Source organism: Corapipo altera, unplaced genomic scaffold (assembly GCF_003945725.1).
Source record: "Corapipo altera isolate COAL_440 unplaced genomic scaffold, ASM394572v1 92, whole genome shotgun sequence".
NCBI lineage: Eukaryota > Metazoa > Chordata > Aves > Passeriformes > Pipridae > Corapipo > Corapipo altera.
In genome coordinates, this window is record NW_020884994.1 from 468,111 (window position 1) to 488,162 (window position 20,052).

The 20,052-nt window shown below is 50.1% G+C and overlaps 1 protein-coding gene and 1 long non-coding RNA gene across 2 annotated transcripts; one reads left to right on the forward strand and one right to left on the reverse strand.

Moving 5' to 3' along the window:
• Window positions 1–541: 541 nt before the first annotated feature.
• On the forward strand, window positions 542–1,682 carry LOC113958357. Its single transcript, XR_003531494.1, has 2 exons — window positions 542–1,359; window positions 1,480–1,682. It is a non-coding gene; the product is annotated as an uncharacterized LOC113958357 (long non-coding RNA).
• Window positions 1,683–13,534: 11,852 nt separating this feature from the next.
• On the reverse strand, window positions 13,535–15,643 carry CITED4 (Cbp/p300 interacting transactivator with Glu/Asp rich carboxy-terminal domain 4). The gene has a single exon (XM_027666528.1). It carries the CDS (start codon window positions 15,379–15,381, stop codon window positions 14,767–14,769), a length of 615 nt encoding a protein of 204 aa, XP_027522329.1. The 5' UTR covers window positions 15,382–15,643; the 3' UTR covers window positions 13,535–14,766.
• Between the last annotated feature and the right edge of the window lie 4,409 nt (window positions 15,644–20,052).

Consider the following 20,052-nt stretch of genomic DNA (forward strand, 5'->3'; position numbering starts at 1 on the left):
AGAGTAAAGGAGCTTAAGTGAACATCCATTTCTGCTCTCTGCTGCAGAAGCTGTAGTATTTTAAGTAATTGAAGTACATCTAATCTTTAAATAAAAAATCTGAGGTCATGCCATATGAAAACGAAGGAAGTCAGTGTATATGTGATTAAAATGTAGAGTGTAAATATTTCTTTGAGAAATGCTTGATACAACAACAAACTTCTAATTCCAGAAGTGTCCACAACAGGTCAAAATTGTGGTAAATATGGAGCAGGGTCATGGATGAAACTTGTATAGAAGAGAAGAGAAGGCTCCAGGGTGACTTTGTTGTGGCCTTCCAGTGCCTAAAGAGGCTCCATGAGAACAGGAGAAGAACTTTGGACAAGGACATGGAGTGATAGGACAAGAAGGAATGACTTCCCACTCCCAGAGGGCAGGATTAGAAGGGATTTTGGGAAGAAATTCTTCCTTGTGAGGGTGGGGAGGCCCTGGCACAGGTTGCCCAGAGAAGCTGTGGCTGCCCCATCCCTGGAAGTGTCCAAGGCCAGGCTGAATGGGGCTTGGAGCAACCTGGGCTAGTGGGAGGTGTCCCTGCCCATGGCAGGGGGTGGAACAAGGTGATCTTTAAGGTTCCTTCCAACCCATACCATTCTGGGACTCTTTAAATAGATATTTATTCAACTTAATGCATGTGAGCAGTTTGTTGAAGTTGGTTTGACATGGTTTGCTTGAAGCAGCCTGGAGGCAAATATTTGCAGGTCCCAAACTGTTAAAACACTTGTTCACAGTCATCAAATCTTTGGTGAGCACAAAAAGGGCTTCTGAAAAAGAAGGCCAGCAGTAGAGAGGGCACCATTTGTGACAGAAACTAATTTGAAATAGAATGTAGTAAATTCCAACTAATGGTACTACACATTTTAATGATGCGCTGCTTTTTAATCTGTTTAAGACATTAACAAACTAGAACCTGCATTAACAAACTGGAACTTGCTTTTCAGCTTCATAAGTATTCTAGGAGAAATACCCTCATCTCTCAAAAACTATATTTCTAAAAAAGGCTTTGTAAAATAAATGTAAGTAAAGCAAACATATGGGGTGTTGGACTGCAGTAGCAGAGTCCAAGCAATTTGGACTCTTACATACACAAAATAAGCAAACCATTGTCAGAAGATGAAAATACACTTTAAAGAAAAGAAACAGCACTTTAAAAGGGTTTTCTTTGTATTTTGACAGAAGGCTACTGTGAAAATCCCGATCCCTGTCTTGGTTGCATTGAATTCATGTTTCCTGAAGATCCATAATGAGGCTGGAGTTGTTTGGCTGCAGGTGGATGTACAGTATGTTCTCCTGGATGAGCTGTTCCTGTGAAAGACTGTCTGTGTTAGTGTGGCATGTTTGTGGTGATAAAATCCCACACTCCCTCCCTTGCTTTGAAGAATAACAACACTCACCTGAGACAAGAAGAGATATTATTCTTTCTCTTTTGTTCTGCGTTTTCAGTGTCAGCTCAGAAGGGGTGACAGAAAAAAGCCAGTCACTTGAAGATGGACGTGCTTTATTGTGGAAGTTTCTGGCCTGATAATTTACACACGGTAGTGTCTGGTTGAACAGTGTCAGTGTCTTCTCTAGCTGCTTTTGTGTGCTGGGAGTTGGGGTTTGATGGGGCTTTTTAGGGAAGACCAATAAAGATGTCGATTCCAAAAGAAGGAAATGTCTGGGTCATGATTTCACTGCACACAATGGGGGGGAGGAAGGGAACTCAGCTCAGTGTTCCTGCTGGCTATTTCCCACTCTACACACATACATCAACATCAGGCATAACTGTTAGACTGCAAAATCAATCTGTGTTGTGTCCCTGGATCCCCCAGCTCCAGTTCTGTCCATCCCTGTAGAAAAAGTAAAGCTTGGTTGTAAGAAAAAAATTTACAGTGGTTTTAAGTTGGGGAATTTATTCAGTGTTTGAAGAATCAATTCTTTAAATGCAGAATTGCCAGTGTCTTCTTTCTCACACTTCTTCAGTGAAATGGGACCAGCTAAAGAGAAATGAATCCTGCAGACCAAATGAGGAGTAGAAGAATGACTCACAGATCACAGGGGTCACCTCTCAGGTGTAAGGCAGCTTGTGGCGCACACAGTTCAGGGTGATGTGCAAGTCCTTCATCTGTGCTCGCCGCTTCACAATCCCTTTGGGATTGCACCTGTGCTGTTCTTCTGCCGACGGTGGGAATTCTTCTCCCAGCAGTGGGAATTCATCCTACTTTCTAGAGGTACCTAAAAAAACTCCAGCCCTCCAAGAGAGGTTAGTCCTTTCTCAGTGGTAGATTTCTCCCGCAAGAAACTGTCATGGGGAGCAACAGAGGGTGACAGTGAGAGCACAAACATGTGAGGTGAGGAAGGACAGGCTGGATCACACACAGCTGCCTGCACTGTGTTACCATAACAGGAGTCACCAGCTTGCGTGCTGCTGGCATGAATTTGGGATCTTTCTTCTTCATAACCTAAATCCAATCATGGAAGAAAACAACTAGCAGGTCCAGAGTGCCTGTAATGCCTGTTCATGGCAGTCTTCAAAGAACTTCTCAGAGATAAATCTAATTTGGAGTCATCCCTGGAGAGGGAAACAGAATATGTCTGCTTGGTTAAATGCACTACAGACCTGTCAGTTCAAAGGAAGATTTGGAAGCACAGAGAAGGAAACTGCAAGTAAAGCAGCACTGTGGGTCATGACAAGCAAGGTGATGCCTGGAAGGCTGGCAAGCTGCAGTTCTGCCTACTGGTTTTGGTCTGAGACCACAGATGTGCATTCCTAGTGAACACAACAATGTTTGGCAGGAAAGGAAGTGTTGAAAGCGCTGCCTGTCAGTATCATTTCTTCTCTGGAGGTACTTTTCACATAATTGCTACTTACTGCTCCCAGTCAGCAGTGGGAAGCAGCACATGGCCGAGTGGAAGTTCTCTCTGGCTGGTCATGGAGGCTCAATATTGGAGAGCCTGGAATCTGAGAAATAAAGAATAGTGAGGCTGGGAAGTCCTGGAAACCCCCTGAGGCATCGTGCACTCACTCCTGCTTGGGTATGCTAAGTATGACCTGTGTTTCTGCTGTGTTTTCAAATGACATGCCCTATTTGTACCCCTCTGAGTTAAAAGATCCCCCTGACCAGGTAGGATGAAAAAAGCAGCTTACAGCAATAACTAGGCTCCACACCAGGCAGAAATTAAGCTTGTTGGCTGTGATTGATTTCAGGAGAGGCCACGACAGTGTTGATCAGGAAGGGAAAGGCTTTGAGGAACTGAGCATCTGAGTGAGATTATTTTGGCATTTTCCCACTCTTCAGGAAAAACTCCCTGCTCACTGGGCATTAATTTGCTGTTTTATTTTCCAGCGATCAGGTACTATAATCAGAGACGGCCTGTGTGCTGGTGGGCTGCAAGGTGCTAAATGTCCTAAATGGTTTCAAAATAAGGCTATAGATTGTACGTGGCAACAGTAAACGAGGGACAAGACCCAGATTTCCATAGTCAGCCAATGAAAAGCAGACGATGATGTGATACAGCTGAGGCAGGACAAGCCAAAAACATTTTCTTTCAAGTCACAATTCACTTTAAAGTCAGCAAAGTTCCTGGTATGGAAAAACCTTGCACAGACTGGACAACAACTGCATCAGGGAGGTGGGAGATACCTGAGAGCTCAGGGGAGTGTGCGATCCTGGTGCAGTGCATCTGTCTCTGCAGAGCTCCAGTCCTGGGGCTGGGAAGCAGGTAGGACAGTGGGCTGGAAAAACTGTCAACAAGAATTTTTTGAGCAGCATCTTTATTTTGTTTTGAACCAAGAACAAGGTGCTATTTGATGGAAATTCAAACCAATTCATGTGATCGGCCAATGGAACCCACTGCTGTGGGAAGTCACGGGGGGATGCTCAGTAAAAGGATGGGATGACAAAGAGAGCAAGAGATAATCTCAGGGGGCCTTTCAACACCTTTCAAAGGGCCACTGTGCTGCACACATTGAAGCCCTGGCTCTCACAAGATGTGTCTCGTGGCAAATCACTGCTGCTTCTGGCTGGAGCATCTGGTTGTGGCTGCTGGTGTGGACAGCGCAGTGGATTTGGCAGACCTCAGACTTCCTGCTGCCAGACACTTTCTGTGTACCTGCCCTGGGGACATGGTCAGTAGGTATCTGTATTGCCAGATGATGCAGGATTTTGGGAGTCTGTAGAGCTTCTAGTGTGTGGCTGCAGAAGAGATTTTAGGAGAAGGATGCTCCTGGGTACAACAGTGGGCGCTACAAACCTGTGTTACCTGAATACAGGGACAATGATCACAAGGCTTTCTTGACACATGGACTCAGCATCATGGACCAGACAGGAAACTGGAACGGAGGGGACATTAAAAGATTTGTCCAAGACTGCACAGAAAGTAGGTGAGAGAGGTGGAAAGGAAACTTGTGTCACCTAAAGTTCTGATTTAGACAAAATACCAGTAATTTTCTGACAGCAGGTGCATGAATTTGGTACTGTGCAACTGTAGTGGCTGGGCCATGCTGCCAGTCCCTGGCATGTCCAGCTTCCCTGGATCCAGGACACAAGCCTGAGAAAGCAATTGTTAAGTAGTTTGGCATGGTGGGAAGTCCCAGTCATGAAGTGCTGGTGCAGGTACAGAGCCTGGGGCAGAGCCTGGTGGTCTGTGTGACTCCAATGCATTTAGGAAACTTTCCTGTCTGCCCACTCAGATTCCTCTCTGGGAGTCGCACTCACACCTCCTGAGACACAAGTGAAAGCGGCAAAATGGGACATGGGGAGCTCGTGGGCAGGAAAGGAGTTTTGCAGAAGTGACAGCAATAGCTGAGAAGGGGATCCCCATGGCTGGTGTGCCTACTGTGTGTTCTGCTTCAAGTGAGAAGGAGGATTCCCGGGATTCTGGCTCCTTGCTCCGTGTTCTGAGGGTGCGCAGCGTGAAGTTGTCACAGCCATTACACAGAGCCCACGCCACACATGCCTGTCTCTGGAGCAAACAGCACGGCTGCGGGAAGGACAGGGCCAGCACCCGCTTCTAAGAAGGGACCCCAGCGGTGGGAACCCCAGAGCCTCCCGTGCCTTGCACCCCTCACTCATCACTCCGCACTCCACGCCCATGACCCCGCACCCCGCACGCAGCTCCCAGAGCTCCACACCCATCACCCGGCAGCCAGCTCCCAGCACCTCACACCCTGCACCCCGCACGCAGCTCCCAGAGCTCCACATCCATCACCCCGCACACAGTTCCGAGCACCCTGCACCCATCACCCGGCAGCCAGCTCCCAGCACCCCACACCCATCACCCCGCACGCAGCTCCCAGAGCTCCACATCCATCGCCCCGCACGCAGCTCCCAGAGCTCCACATCCATCGCCCCGCACGCCTCTCCCGCCGCGCCGGGGCCGGGCTGGGCGGCGTTTCTCGCCCGCTGCCGCGAGGGGGCAGCAGCTCCCCGTGGGAGCTCCCGGCTGGTCCCGGGCGGTGCTGGGGACCCTTCCTGCCCTCGCTGGCTCTGTCAGCACCAAGGCTGATAAGCGGTGCCCGTGCCAGGGCGTTGCTGTCCCCACCGATGGCCCCCCAGGCAATCAGTCCCCAGCACTTGAGCATCCCTCCTCATTTGGGGACAGCCATGCAGGGATGGGCAGAACAAGCTGCTCTCACTCTGTCCCTACTCTTCTCTGCTTTACAGTGGCTACTCCAAAGAGCTGAGTTCAAGGCCCTGCCATGGAACTGGACCCACCTATCTGCAGGGCTTTTCCTCCCCTCCACCCTACCAATGGCAACCCCCTCCTATTCCACTTCCAACACCTTTCCACTGAGCATCAGAGTAGTCCTGGGTTTCCAGGGATGAAGACAAAAAGAAAAGTCAGGGTGTGCTTTCCAGCAAATGCCAGCACTCCAGAGAGAGTTCTGAGAGCTACTTTGACTTAGACTGAGTCCACAAAGAAGTTCCTGTGTGGCACTGCTGGGCTGAGCTGCCCAGTGCTCCAAGCAGAAGCTGCAGGCTCTCTTCCACTGCTCCCAGCTCTGTTGTTGCCAGTCTCACACTGGAAGAGAATTCACCTGTTTTTCACCTGGGATACCATATATTTTTGCTGGTGGTCCAGCTCAGGTGATTTGTGGAAGTGCTGTAATGTCCTTCAATGAGAGGCTGTGCCCTCACTCTGTGGGCACTATTCCAGCATGCTCAATCCCTCTTGTTCTTCTGAGATCCTGGGTAACCCAGGTCAGCAGTGAAGAAATGAGGGCCCTGATTGCACATCCTGCATTAATGAGCTTGCCTTCTGCCTGGTGGCCACGTCAAAACCGCCACAAACATTTCTGTGGAGGACGTGCCTCAGGGTTCCCTGTCTGCCTCCCTGCTGGCCAAGGGGACCCCAGCCATACCCTGAGTGCTGGAGCTTGCTGAGCACATGGAGCCAGATGCAGGTTTTGCATGAGAAGATAGGGAGGGTTTTTTTCAGCTCTGAAAGCTGTTTATTCTTTACAGCATACTGACACCAGAACGGAAAGGGCCTTTTCCTGAAACTGGCTATTTATAAACAGCCTGTGGTGCAGAGCCTTCCCTTGCAGGGGGGCAGGGACTTTTGAAGCTTTCTTTTCGATGCCTTGAGCTCACCCAGAGGTCATTCAGACAGGAGTGAATAGAGCAGGTCTTGCTGCCCATCTGCTGGGGGCACGCTCCAGTACCGACAGCTTGTAATAACTCTGTGGAGATACCAAACTCCAGCGAGTACCTAATTCATCCCCAAACCCCTCGGCTATGAAGTCAGTACAGTTCACAGTCCTGGATTCTTCCAAAGGCTTTGTGGGAGAAATTGGTTATTTGTGGCAGTCATGCCTTTAATGTGTAACACAGTTGTGCTTGTCCAAGGCGGCTGATCTCTGTGGTGTATGGGCAGAAATCAGCAGCACTCGTAGCCATATCTTTCCAAGCTGTTGAACAGTGCAATGTTCACTGCATGCACACCCTTGAGCTGGGATTTGGCTGCTCCAAGATGCATAAAAGACAGCACTGGGGCCTTGACTATCTTTGCTTCCCTGTTGTGAGTCAGCACAGGCAGGCAGCTGGGACAGCCACAAACCCACAGCTCAAGCACAAAGAGCAAGTTTATTTCCATTACCTTGCTATCCCAGGGATTCCCGAAGCAACACCCGGGCAGAGGTACACAAACTGTCCATGCTGGAAGAAGACTGGTCTGCTGCTCATGCTGCTTTATCAAGGGTTATTTTCAGCTGCAAGGTCACTTGAGCACTTACAATCCTGCTCACCAATCTTCTGCGTTTAACCCATTCCTCCCAACACCTGATAAAGGAGAGAAATTGGGACATTCAAACCTCATCTCCATGAGAGGCCTTTCTTCAGATTTTACCCAGTTTGTTTGTGTTGGGATGCTGGGCAGCTCTCTGCCTCCCTCCCCTCATCTTGCCCTGGCAGGCCAGTGGCTCTGTGGGCAGCTCATCCTTCTCTGGGGACACTGGGATTATCTTTTGAACCCTGCCAGAAACTCTGAGGAAGCTAGGGCTATGTTTAGTTGTTAAAACTACTGTTCCTTCCCTATCCTAGCTGTGCCCACTTTGCAAACCAGGTTTGCACTTGGCAGTGCTTGCAGTACAGCACAGCATCATCACCCAGATTTTCCCACCTCTAGGGATGTGGTGACTTTTGGTTTTGGCTCTGGTGCAGAAGATCAGTGTGCCTGGCAAAACCTCTGGCACAGGAGTTTGGCTGAGAATTAAAGAATTTAATTACATATTTAAATAAAACCCTCTCTCCCCTTCTGGGGTTTGTCTTGTGCTGTTTGAGAAAGGCAGAGGTGTGCAGAGGGATGGGGAGAGGATGAGGAGACACACAGCTCTCCAGCTGTGCAGGGAGAGCCAGATTTCCATGGGACTCTGCACACCAAACATGGCTGAAGCAGTGAGGGTGGACCATGGCTCAGGGCCAACAGCGTGGGAGATCAGACAACTGTTGAATTGAGGTCTCTTCACCCCCTGGTATTCCAGTGGTCATGAGCAGGTCATGAATGTTTGTAGCAGACTGAACTTGCAGAATTCCCTGGAAATGTGAACTCGATGATATTTTTGGCAAATCTGGAAAAGAAATAACCGTTGATCCAGAGGCTGCAGGATGCAGCACAGCCCCTGCACATGAAAAGGTCCCACTGCCTCTGAGGTGCACACATACAACTGACGCGGGACTGGGCTGACTTGTCAAAAGTTTCCTCAACTCACTACAATGCCTTGCAATCAACTGACTTTTGTATTTACAGTTGAAACAGGAAAAACAGGACTTGGTCCATACCTTGGTGTAGCAACTATGAAGCAACCGAACGGCAGACTGTGACCAGCATCTGAAAATCAGGAGTGTTGTAAAGTGCCATGAGCAACTAAGTGCCCCAGAAGAGCTCCTCAGAATGCAAATGCTGCTGAGATGGACCGCAATGTAACCCAGGGCTTTCCAATCAGCAGCACATTATCAGAGGCTCAAGGTGCAGATCCTCCATTTTCCCTCTCCTTCAGGGCAAAGACTGATCTGGGAATTAAGTTGGGATCAGATGCTTGAAAAAGCAGTCACTTGCAAAGCTTTTACTATAGGCTTAATCTTTTGTCTCTGGAATATCACTTGGATTTGGCAAAGAGCTACTTTCCCTAATCCCCATTAATGCAGGCACACGTGGAAGCTCCTGGAAATCCCTACTGCAGGGGCTTGGGTTCAACAAAGCAGGGATCTCCCCTGTGAATACTCCACACTGGCATCCTCAAGGGCCTCCAACCTGGGAGCTTGTGGTAACAGGCAATAATCAAAGGCTCAGCACTGTCCGAACACAGAGTGTGATGGAGTTGGAGGTGGTGGAGTAATGCTTTCCCTGGGAGCTGATACCTAGCTCTGCCTCTTGCCATGTACCCCAGGAGAAGTGCTGGGATATAAGGAAAGACCTGTAAGTCAAGATTGGAGCTGATGTGCAGAGCATTCCATGGAACCCCACTGCCGATGTTTGTGTGAGGGGTGTCCTTAGCAGCCAGTTTGTATTTGAAGCAAGTGCTTGGTTTGGGAACTGCACAGGATAACACCAGACATAGCCACAGTTTTATTTTTACAAGTCATCAATATTTGACTAGCATTTCCAGTGTGGCTACAGGAGAAAACCACATCTGAGATGGTTGTGTGGTAGCTAAGAATATGAAAGCCATTTGACTGAATATTTCTTAGTAACAGTGTTTTGGAGTTTGGGGGTGAGGAAAATTGTAAACTCTCCTTTTTTCCTCACTGCTCTGGTAGTCCAGAGGACTCATGAGCAAAGTCAAGATGTCTCAAGAGCAAACTATTCTTGCTATGGTTGTTTTCAGTAGGAACAAACTACCCCCAGAAATGTGCTGCAGAGAAGCAGAACGAAGCTTACCCCTGCTTGAGGAAACTCAAACAGGCTTTTCTGAAGGCCTGAGGAGACGGGGATGCAGAACCTGTGAGGTCCCAAGATGAAGAAGCCTGGCAGCATGGAGGAGCAGAAATCCAGCCTTGAGCTCAGGAGAGTATCACCCTGAAAGTCTCAGGTGTGACTGCTTGTCCCTCACACATGTTATACGATGGAAGGCATCCAGGATCTCACAGGAAGAAGCCAATGTGGCTGGGCTGGAGGGGTACAGGGAGGAAGGTTCACTGAGGGAAGGCTCAAGGAGGAACAGTATGTTACTCACGGGCAGCAGAGAGGGAGGAATGTCCCATGGCAGGGTGGCCTCGGTGTGTGCACGTTGGCAGCTGCAGTGGGTGGGAGAAGGTCTTTACCCAGGATGGCCCCAGGAGGCGTCTGAGCTGGTGGGAGAACCAAGGGACCATTGGGGTACAGTTTTTAGGAACCGGGTATTTGGGTAAAACTCGCTCTTGTATTTTAGATGTGGAGGTGGCCACACACCATCTCCTAGGCCAAGAGTGAGAGAGAACCCTGCCAGCACATGCAAACACAGCTACAGTAGAATATTATCCCTTGGGAGAGATATCTGGAGTCTCTGCACACAGGTCTTTGAAAATAGTAGGTCATTGCCTGTGTCAGCCAGCAACCAAGTGAAAGGGAGAGATTTGGAAAGAAATAAGAGCAGTGCAGAAAAAACAAGCACACTGAAACAGAGGTCCAGAGAAATTCTGTCCTCTCAAATTTTCAAAATCTGCCTGGACAAGGCTCTGGGCTGCCTGCCCTGCCTTTGAATGCAGTCCTGCGTGGAACAGGAAATTGGACTGAGAGACCTCCAAAGATCCCTTCCAGTCTAAATGCTTCTGTGGTTCTCTGATGGATGTTTGAAATATAGAACAATCAGACCTAATTATAGCATTGGAGAAATCCATGACACATCTACAGCTTAAACCAGTGCTGTTCCCTCTCCCATCCCATAGAGCTAGAGACAGGACAGGAAAAGGGGATCACAACAACCCGCGACACAAAGTGATTCTTTAATGGGGGGAGACTCAGGGGGGGACATCTGGGGAGCTATGAAATCATTACTGATATGGAGAAGATGACCAAGAAATTACTAGGAAGTAGAGGATACCTGGCAAAGTGAGGGGGTGGCAGGTTTAAAATGCAGAGAAGCTTACAGAGGTAAAGCTTCTTATGAAGAGCTTGATTACTCCCTTGTGGATTTCATTGGCACAAGACAGTGCTGAAGTAAAATGTACCTATGAATTAAAAAAAAAAAAGAAGTCTGTTTCTGAGTCAGGAATCTTTGCTTCAGGAGATCTTTGAGCCACAGATCAGTGCTTTTTGGTCATACAGAAACGTTCAGGTATCCCCAAGTGTCCACGTACCTCCCATGCTATCAGAAAGAGCCTCAGTGAGCTCATTGCACTCAGAGATACCTCTGTTCACTTGGCTTTGATCCTGGCCCATGGAACCTAAATTTGCAGAGATCAACAGATATGTCCCATCACACCTGGGGAAAATAATTCCCTGTCACCTTCCCCTTTCACTTATGTTATAAACTTCTCTTACCCAGCTTCTTCCAGACTGAAGAGTCATAGGCTATTCTGTGCCTTCTTTGGAGAAACATTACTCTGCCTCAGTTGTTTCCTCTTTCTCTGCAGTTTCTCTTGTTTTACATTGTCATTTCTCTATAAACAGACCAGAATTTTGGACAATTCACCAGCATGGGCAGTGCACAGGATGCAGCTGAATTGTCTATCAGTACTGCAGGGCACTGGGGCATTCACTGTTTGATTTTACTTTTCATTCCTCTTCTAATGATTTTCTAACCTTCCCTCTGTTTGTCTGGCTCCCCCTGAGCAGCAAGTTGGGATTTTTCATAGCAACATTCATTGTAACACTACGATCTTTGCTGAGTGGCTGTAGCTAATTTAGAGTACTGTGTGAAGTCTTAAAAGATCAACCCTCCAAACATCATTTCATATTTACCAACCATTGCTCATCTTATTGCCCAGGCACTCACTGTTAGCAGATCATTCACCACCTCTGTACCAGACTTTCACCTTTGCAACTCTGCATCACCCTGCACTATCGGCAAACTTCATCACCCCAAGAACACATGTGGTCAGAGACAGGGATGTGGAGAAAGGCCTTGTCTTTCTGTGCTTTCAGCACTCACATGCTCCCAGAGGCTGCCTCAAGCCCTGGTCATTACACAAATAGCTACAAAATCTATTTGGAGTGTTACAGAAGATGCAGTCTAGCTGAGGGGACAGGGTAGTGTGTCCCAGCCACCCTGTCTGGACTAGACAGTGGGGTTGGAGAACCTTCCTACTTCCCCAAAACAGAAAAGAATCTCCCAGTACCTCAGAGGAGAGGTGCTTATAAACACGCTCTGCACGTAAGGAGTTCTCTTGTGTCCGCAAAGCTCCCAAGTCAACAGGGGCTGTCACTCACAGTGCTGGGCACTGTCAGTGCCTGGCAGCCCCTGCCAGAGCTTTGGGATGTCCTCCTGCTGCCCTCCTGCCTAGGATGGGATGGAGAGGTCAGTGTCAGCTGGATGGGAAAAGCAGAGCTTAGCTCTTACATTTTTGGTGATTTTTGAGAAACTCCCCTGCAGGCCTAGGTAGCTGGGTCACCCCACTGTGCCATCTGCCACCTCTGCTCAGTGTCATGTCAGTCCCCTGGCCAGGGGACTTGGCACTGTTCGGCTGGGTGGGGAGGGAGAACTGAGCCCTCTGAGCTGCACCTGGTGCTGCTGGAACAGTCACTCTGTGCCTGATACCAGGCACACAGAGCTGGCAGCACAAAGTGGAAGGACACAAACTGCACCTAAACTGAGAAAGCATTAGAAAGGTGGTGATCACAGCACTTGTCTAGTCCAACCAAGGCCAATAGGCCTCTGGCAGAAATCATAAGTGGTTTTGGCCTGGGTTATCTAGAAAATCAGAGACTGACCGCAGTTAACAGCGTCTTTTGGGGAAACGAATGCATGACATAACTGAGGAGCATTGAAATAACCTCAGCTGAGCCTGCTGGGACAGACTCCCAAGGAAATCCTGACTGTGACCTCCCTCTGTGACTCCACATCTCTGGTATTATCAGTTCCCCTACTCTGAAAATTGCACAGTCCTTAGCTGTGGGCTGGACACCTCTTCCCACTTGTAGCTGGGACACTGCAGGTCACAATGGTGTGTTTCACACAGCTGGCCCTGCCCACAGCCACAACTGACAACCTAGAACAAGCTTGTTTATTTTGGGGTTCAGCTTTTACTCTGAGGTTGCCAACTCCTCACGCTTACCTACAATCTGCAGTTGCACAGAGGCAACAAAGCTCTTCCAGGTCTCCAACAGCCCATTGCTACAGAGCTGACAGCCTGAGCAGGGCTCTCCCACGCCAACACCAGCTCTCCAGGCTGCCCAGGCATAACCACCAAAAGGACAGGACTTTAACAACTGCTCTTGAGTTGAGCAAGGAACAAGGCCAGGGGACACTGACAGACAATCCAAAGTATGGGCAGCCACTCCACTAGCAGCATCCACAGCTCCATTGCTACAGGGCAGGAAAGAAACACATGGAAATATCCCTGAACTCTTCAAAGGGACTGGCTGGAAACACTTTGAAAATAAAACCTTAGCCCTGGAAGAGTAGGAGAGCGAAGGCTGTCTTGATTTTTAGAGCCTTTGTGGTATAGAAAACTGCAGCAGAGAGCAACTAGCAGAGCTGTGGCCCAGCTGTCAGAGCTGCACTTGGTCTGGAAGCAGTGTAAGGAGTCACTACCTACTTGCTGAGTAACTTTAAATGAGCTTTAAGTCCTTTTCAACCCAATCCGTTCTATGATTCTATGACCCGGCTCAGCCAGCAACAGCAGCCATCCTGCAACAGCAACACCATCCACATCTGGAATTTGCCCTCAATGCCGAGAAGAAGCATCTCATCCTCCCAGCCACACTTCAAGGACAGATTTAGTCCAAGCATTAAACTAGAAACACAGTCCTTCCAACTTGTGTGGCAGGTGGGGGACACAATGACTGGACCCACAGCCCAGCGGCAGGAGCAAAGCCAACACTTCTCCCAGTGCTCCACACCGGACCGGAGACGGGCACTGAACAAAAGCACGCAGGAGATATTTCAGCTTTTATTCTCAAATCCATCCGTACATTCCGACCCGCCGAGTGCCAGGGCCGGCAGCACCAGGGGGCAGCAGCAACCAGAACTCACGGGAGCTTCCCCAGCGCCGGGAAACAGCGCAGGAAACCAAACCCCGCCGGCTTTTACATCTCGCCTTCTCTGAGCGAGGGAATTGGAAATCGAGTCATCTTTATCACATTCAGAAAGGTGTTGGATTTACAGTCCTGTGCGTTCAGCATAAGGATCTCGGGTTGAATTGACTATTCTGCAGAGCAGCTTGAAAACTATCCCAGGCTTGCTTTTCCCTAAGCCAGCATCTTAAAGCTGCAGTACTCTCCAGGCATCTTTCCCAGCAGTCCCAAAGCCAAATAACAAAAGGAGCCCTTGCAAATAAATAACCATAGGAAAATAAATAAGATTAGAACTGGAGTGTACAGTTACATGGTCTTTATTTGGTTTCAGAGGTGGAAAAAAGTGGAGCCAGACTGCAGCTTTAAGCCTCATGCCTGAATCAACCTCAAACACTTGGTAAATTTTACACTTGATTAGCAGTATAGGTTGGAGATCCGAAGTTCCACGGAGATGAACATTAGGCACATACACACACCCTTCCTTCCCCAAGGCATACTTTATTTTGCCGAGTTAGAAGAAGCCTGCTGAGGGGAAGTGCCCCTTCCCGAGCTGAACAGACACGACTGAAGACGTATTTACTGCCACAGTAAAACGTCCCAACAAATAGCTAACCCCACCCATGTTTGCAAGGGGAAACTGGTTCAAACCATGCACCAGGGAGACAATCCCCTCTTGGGATCCTTCACCTCCACTGGCACCACAGAATCCTTGAGCAAATCCAGCTCCCGGCAGGGCTGCCAGCTGCCCATTACTTCTTGTGCTCCAAGCCCAGCTGTGGAAAGTCATAAGTCCATTATTTCTACTTAAGCCAGAAATCCTGTTAATGCCATTTAGAGGCAGTTCTACAGCAGGAGCTCTTGATCTGATCTTGCTCTGTTTAGGGTGAACATCCCCTCTTCAGGAACTCCCACACAGAAAAACCACACAAAAGAGAAAAGCAATCCATTGCAAGCCAGTGTCCGATGATTGTCCCTTCAGGGAGGGCAGGAATCCAGGACAGGGCTAGGCAGGGGAAGGGAGGAGAATGGCAGGTGAAGAAAGAATTTAGAAACAAACTCAAAGCCACCAAGACACAAGGAGGAGCTCAAAGCCCCTCAGCAGCTGATGGCACTAGGTTGCTGTTTGCTAACAAAGTCTGAAATGAAGTCGAACTCGTTCTGTCCCAAGAATAACTCTGGCAGCTCCTGAATCCGGTCCAACCCCAGTTCCAGGACAAGGGATGTCAAGACCTCCTCATCTATGAGATCAGTGTCCATAACATTCAACGTCAGCGCTGGCGAGGGCATGTGCTGCATGCCCGGGTGCTGGCCCGGCCCCACTCTGTACTGCTGGGCACCAGCTCCCATGGGCCCGTTGCTCATGGCCAGCGGGTGGCCCTGGTACTGGGTGTTGAGTTTTTGTAGGTGCATGCTGGCCATGAGCTGCTGGGTGCCCACCGGCCCCATGTACTGCTGCTGCTGACTCGGTCCATTGAACATCATCGCGTTCTGCATCTGGTGGTGGCCCATCTGTCCGCCGAGGCCGGGTCTTGGCCTCATCGCCCCGTCCATGCCGGCCCCCCCGTAGGGCATCATCTGAGCGGCGGCGGGCAGCGTCCGCAGCACATGCTGCCCGTGCTGCGGGGGTCCCTGTAGCCCGCTCACCCCCACGCGGTAGCTCTGCAGGCCGGTGCCCCCGTGGCTCATGGGCATCATCATGTGCTCGGCCATGGCTCCGGGTCCCGGCGAGGCGACAGCGGCTCCGGGAACAGTTCCCGGGGACGACACCGCGTCCCGCTCCCGCCGAGCCGGCTCCGACGGGAGATCCCGGAGAGCCCCGACCTCCGCCCGGGGGGAAGGCACCGCTCCGCTCCCTCCGCGGGAGTCCGGCGGGGACCCTCGGCGGGGACCCTCGGCACGGCCCCGGGCACTGCCCGCACGGTACGCACCGGTCCGGGGCTCCCGTGGCAGCTGGTCCGGGCTCCGCTGGGCTGGGCTCGCCTGGCCCGGCACCGCCGCGGCGCTCCCGCACTTATAGAGCCATGGGCGGGGCGGGCGCGGGGCGGCCCCGGCGCCCATTGGAGCGCGGGCGGGGTCCGGCCCCGCGGGAGGGGCGGCCCTGCCCGGCTCGGTCCTGCCCGGCTCGGCCCTGCCCGGCTCGGCGGCCTCGGCGCTCCGTGCCTCCGACTCTGCAAACGGCCCGAGATCGGCTCTCTGGAGGGGGAGAGTCACCCCTCCGGTGCCTTCCCCTTCCCTCTCAGTGTCACTCTGCCCGAGCCTTTGTACCCGCTCACACACTGCCCGCGCCTCGGGTCCCGTTGAGAAGGTTGTGCTGAGCTCCCTGTTCGTGCTCAGGGACGCACCTTTGTCAGGTGCTCTCAGGGCCGAGGGTAGTTGGGGTCATCAGCTGGGTGGTTGGTTATTCAGCCAGAAGCACCTTCCTAGCAAGGATGCACCAACCTCCCCCACACACCTGACACCAAGAGGATTGTCACACAGAGGTTTGCTACAGGTCTGTAGCAGTGTCTTTTGCACCTCTGAGATGAGCTTTGGCTCATGGGGTCCCAATGCAAGCCACATGCCCACCCACTGAACTGTACCAGCCAAACTATCTTACCATGGGCTTAGACTACGGCAATACTAGTGCTCTCTACAGGACCTGGTGTGTTCCAGTAGTGTATGAAAGAACAGTGGTGATCCTCCTCTTGTGTTTTGTGTTTTGAAGGAACCCAGAGACTTCTTTTTAAAAGATATTAGTGTTGCATGGTTACTCGCTTAGAAGGCAGGGGATGACAAAGTCGAACTTGCTTCCCCAACTTCATTCCGTCTTTGTCCTCTCCCAGGCAGCCCCTAACCAGCATTACAGAACATGGCTCTGGTAATGCCTGACAGATCTTTTCTGGAGGTTTGGAGCAGGTTGTTTGATGGAGTTTTAGGTGTTCTGCATATTCGTGGTGCTCATGGACTCTGGTGAGCAGAAGGAAGTGCCAACAAAGGGTTTCAAAGGATGCCCAAGGGGTTTTTTGTTGCCTCAAGTTGCCTCTCAAGTTTGTATAACTTGAGAGATGAGGTCTAAGTTCATACTACCATGAAGAGACTAAGTTAGGCAGCATGGGCACCTTGGGTGAGTGCCGAGCCACAGTACTGACCTGAAGGGTTACTTATAGAAAATATCTCTGTATAAAAACACTGTAAACCAGCAGCTCAGAGCAGATAATGACCAGGAGCCTTCTGCTTCCAGAGGCCAGCAGCCAGGAATGGAAAGTATCTTCTCTTACTTGACAGAGCACAGGGCCATAAACCTCCAGGACATTTTGGGAGTTGCTTTTGTTTGTGCCACCTTCTGCCTTGTAAAGTGGCTGGGATGGGTTTCAGGTGTTATTGGTGAGCCTCTAGCTGATGAATCAGTTGGTTAATTGTTCGATGTAATTATGTAATGATTGTTTTTTAACTCTAGAGATTTTGACAAATGCATTTTTAGTGCTAATAAACACATGTTCAATACATATACCTGCCTGCCTGTGAGTTCACATGCAGATGCACACCCAGGTGAGGAACAAATGCAGTTTGTTTTGCACACGAGGGAGTGCCTGCCCTCTTCTTTTCAGAGTCATCCAGCCATGAAAACATCTCTCACTCGGAGGAGAGGTGTGGTGTGTCCTGCAAGACCTGGTCAGGGCCAGAAATTCTTGGACAGGAGTAACAGGTGGGAAAGGGCTGTCCACAGCCATCTGCATCACAGAAGACCCCAAAGGTGGTAAATGGCCCCTCATTTTGGAAACAAGTTAGCAGATGAGAAAACACTCTTGCTGTACACACGTGTGAAGGTCCACTTATCTCTGCCCTCACTCATGCCCCATCTCCTTTGGGAAGGGTAAGCCAGATCAGCAACTCATCCAGTCTGAAAATAGTTTGACCAGAAATAGAGCTGTGTTGGCTGGGATCAGCTCTCTCATCCAGCTTGTGCCATTGTCCTTAGATATTTCCCTGGCATAACCTGGGGTGTTTGAGAGGGGACAGGAGGATATGAGGATGGGAGGCATTGCAGTGGGCAGAGGGGCCCACAGATCCACAGCCCCCACATTTGCCATGTGTGTGCCATCTTCCTGTGCTCCGTGTTCCGATGGCTCCTGTTCTTGAAGCAGTAATATTTTATTTTACAGAGATCAGTGTAGACTGGCCTGCTGCATTTCACACTGTCCAGCCAGTGGCTGGGGGCAGAGCTGAGAAAGGGCTGACCAGTTCTGGTAGCACCTTTTTCACTGGTCTTTTTGGCCTAGAACAAGCAGTGGTCCTTGTCCTGCTGAGGTCTTGGGGATTGAAGACCCAAACTGCTGCAGCCATATGTACAAGCACTGTGTGTCACCCATCTAACCCCAGGCTTGCGTCTCTCCCCTCTGCCCTGCCATCTGTCATCAGTCCACAGACACACTGGCCTTTCTGGGAAAGCAGATAAACTGCCAGAGCCAGCCCTGGGGCCGTGGGTCAGCCAGCCCTGGCTGAAGTCACCACAGCAGTGTGTCATTCACAGCTTCCTGACATGGGACTTCCCCAGGCTGGCTGTACTGGTATCATTAGCCCTATGTTACCAGGGGTGGATTACCCATGCTGGGAATTAGATAAATGCAAAAGATTGTAGCTTCAGTGGCACCAGTTTGGCTTGGTACGACCAGGGATGTGGCAGCACCACCCGTGTGTCTGTGTCCCAGGTCAATCCATGTGGGTGGGCAGCAGTTCAGGGACCTGACCACCAGCACATTGCAGACCTTGCACAGCTCTGTGTTACCTATGATTTTGTTTATGTGAAATGTTCCCTCCTCATACCTGATCCCTGATCATCACGCACTGACTGCACGGCTCCAGTGGTATTCCGGTGGTAAAATCCTGTCCCCAAGCCCCCCAGGGATGAGAGGTGGCACAGGCACGTGCTTTTTATAAGCAGAGATGTGAAGACTTTTGTCTTGCAAGGTTTTCCATGTATCAGAACTGGTTCTTGCTAATTCCAGTTGCTGATCTCAGTCTAAGATCTTTTTTTTTTTTTCCATTAGTTCTGGGGGCAGGAAAAAGAAAAGAACATTTTTAAAAAAGCTTTGTAGAATGCAAGATGTCCTAATGAATGGAAAGTGGGTTGAGGATTTTTTGGGGAATTACCTATGACCAAATGATTCTCACTAGACATTCCAGTTTACAACCCACCCTCTGCTGTGGGGTGTGAGGTACCTTTGCATGGAGATCACAGAAGAATTTGAGTAGTGATGTGAGATATGAATTTGAGTGTAAATGGAAGGATCTGAGGCCTCCTGTGATTCAAAGACTACTGGATTCTCACTCAATTCTTGGCCCGACAGAGGTCCTGCAAGTTTCAAAGCAATTGAGGTGTGCAGAAAAATGCTAAAGCAATTTGAAATATCAGGTTCAGGACAGAAGCTTGGCTCTGAAGGACAGATGTCCAGCAGAACCCCCTTTGCAATCCCCATGTGCACTAAGGGAGAAATATAGAGATTAGAAATGCACAAAGGGAGGCTGGAAATCTATAGAGGTGTGACCTGGACTGAGATCCATCAAGTATCACTGTCTGACATTGCTGTACCTGGGTCTCACCATGGGCTTATGTGCATAACTCACCTCCACATCAATTTAAACTCTCTGCAGCTCTCAGCTGCATCACAAAGTATTCCTGAAGTATTGTTTTTCCAGGAGATGCCAGGCTCCAGGGCAGCTGCTCCTCTTGCATGCTGTCAGCTTGCAGTAACTCCCATGGGCCCAGCAGCTGATGGACTGTGGCATTTGGGAAGATCTCGGGTTGAACAAGTCCAGATCTGGATCACTAAAGCACCACTGTTCGCTGAAGGGTGGAAAATATCAGCATAGTCAGTCCTCAGGAGGATCAGCTGTTAAACACCAGGCAGTCACCTGTGGCAGCAATCAGCCCCCACCTGCCTTTTTCTCCTCAAGCTTTCTGTCCTCATTTGATCAGTGCTCATCACGCAAAGGTGGCACCTACAGTTTTGGGTACTTGGAAAGGGAAGAGCAGGACGGCTCCCTGAGGCAGGTGGTAGTGGGGATGGGCTGCAGCTGCTACAGCAGCTCCCCAGCCCATAGTCAGCTCCTCCCTGGTGGTTCAGGCTCCTGGGGAGAAAGAGTGGCCACGAACCAGGCACAGAGTGGCTCAACAGACTGGACTTGGAGTGGCCTAGAGCTCACCCTGCCCACCCCACAGTGCCTGCTTTTCCCTATCTGGTTCAAGGGTTGCCACGATCTGATTCCCTCAAGGCCTGGCTGAGGGCCCATGTCTTCTGCCTCTCCCTGCACTGCCAAGGGGTTGAAAGTTTTCCTGAGGCCTAATGTTTGACCATGTTGGGACATTCATTTTAATCAAATATTCACTATCAGCTGCTGGAG

Coding starts and splice junctions, on each gene's coding strand:
- CITED4 (XM_027666528.1), bottom strand. CDS start 15,381: ATGGCCGAGCACATGATGATGCCCATGAGCCACGGGGGCACCGGCCTG.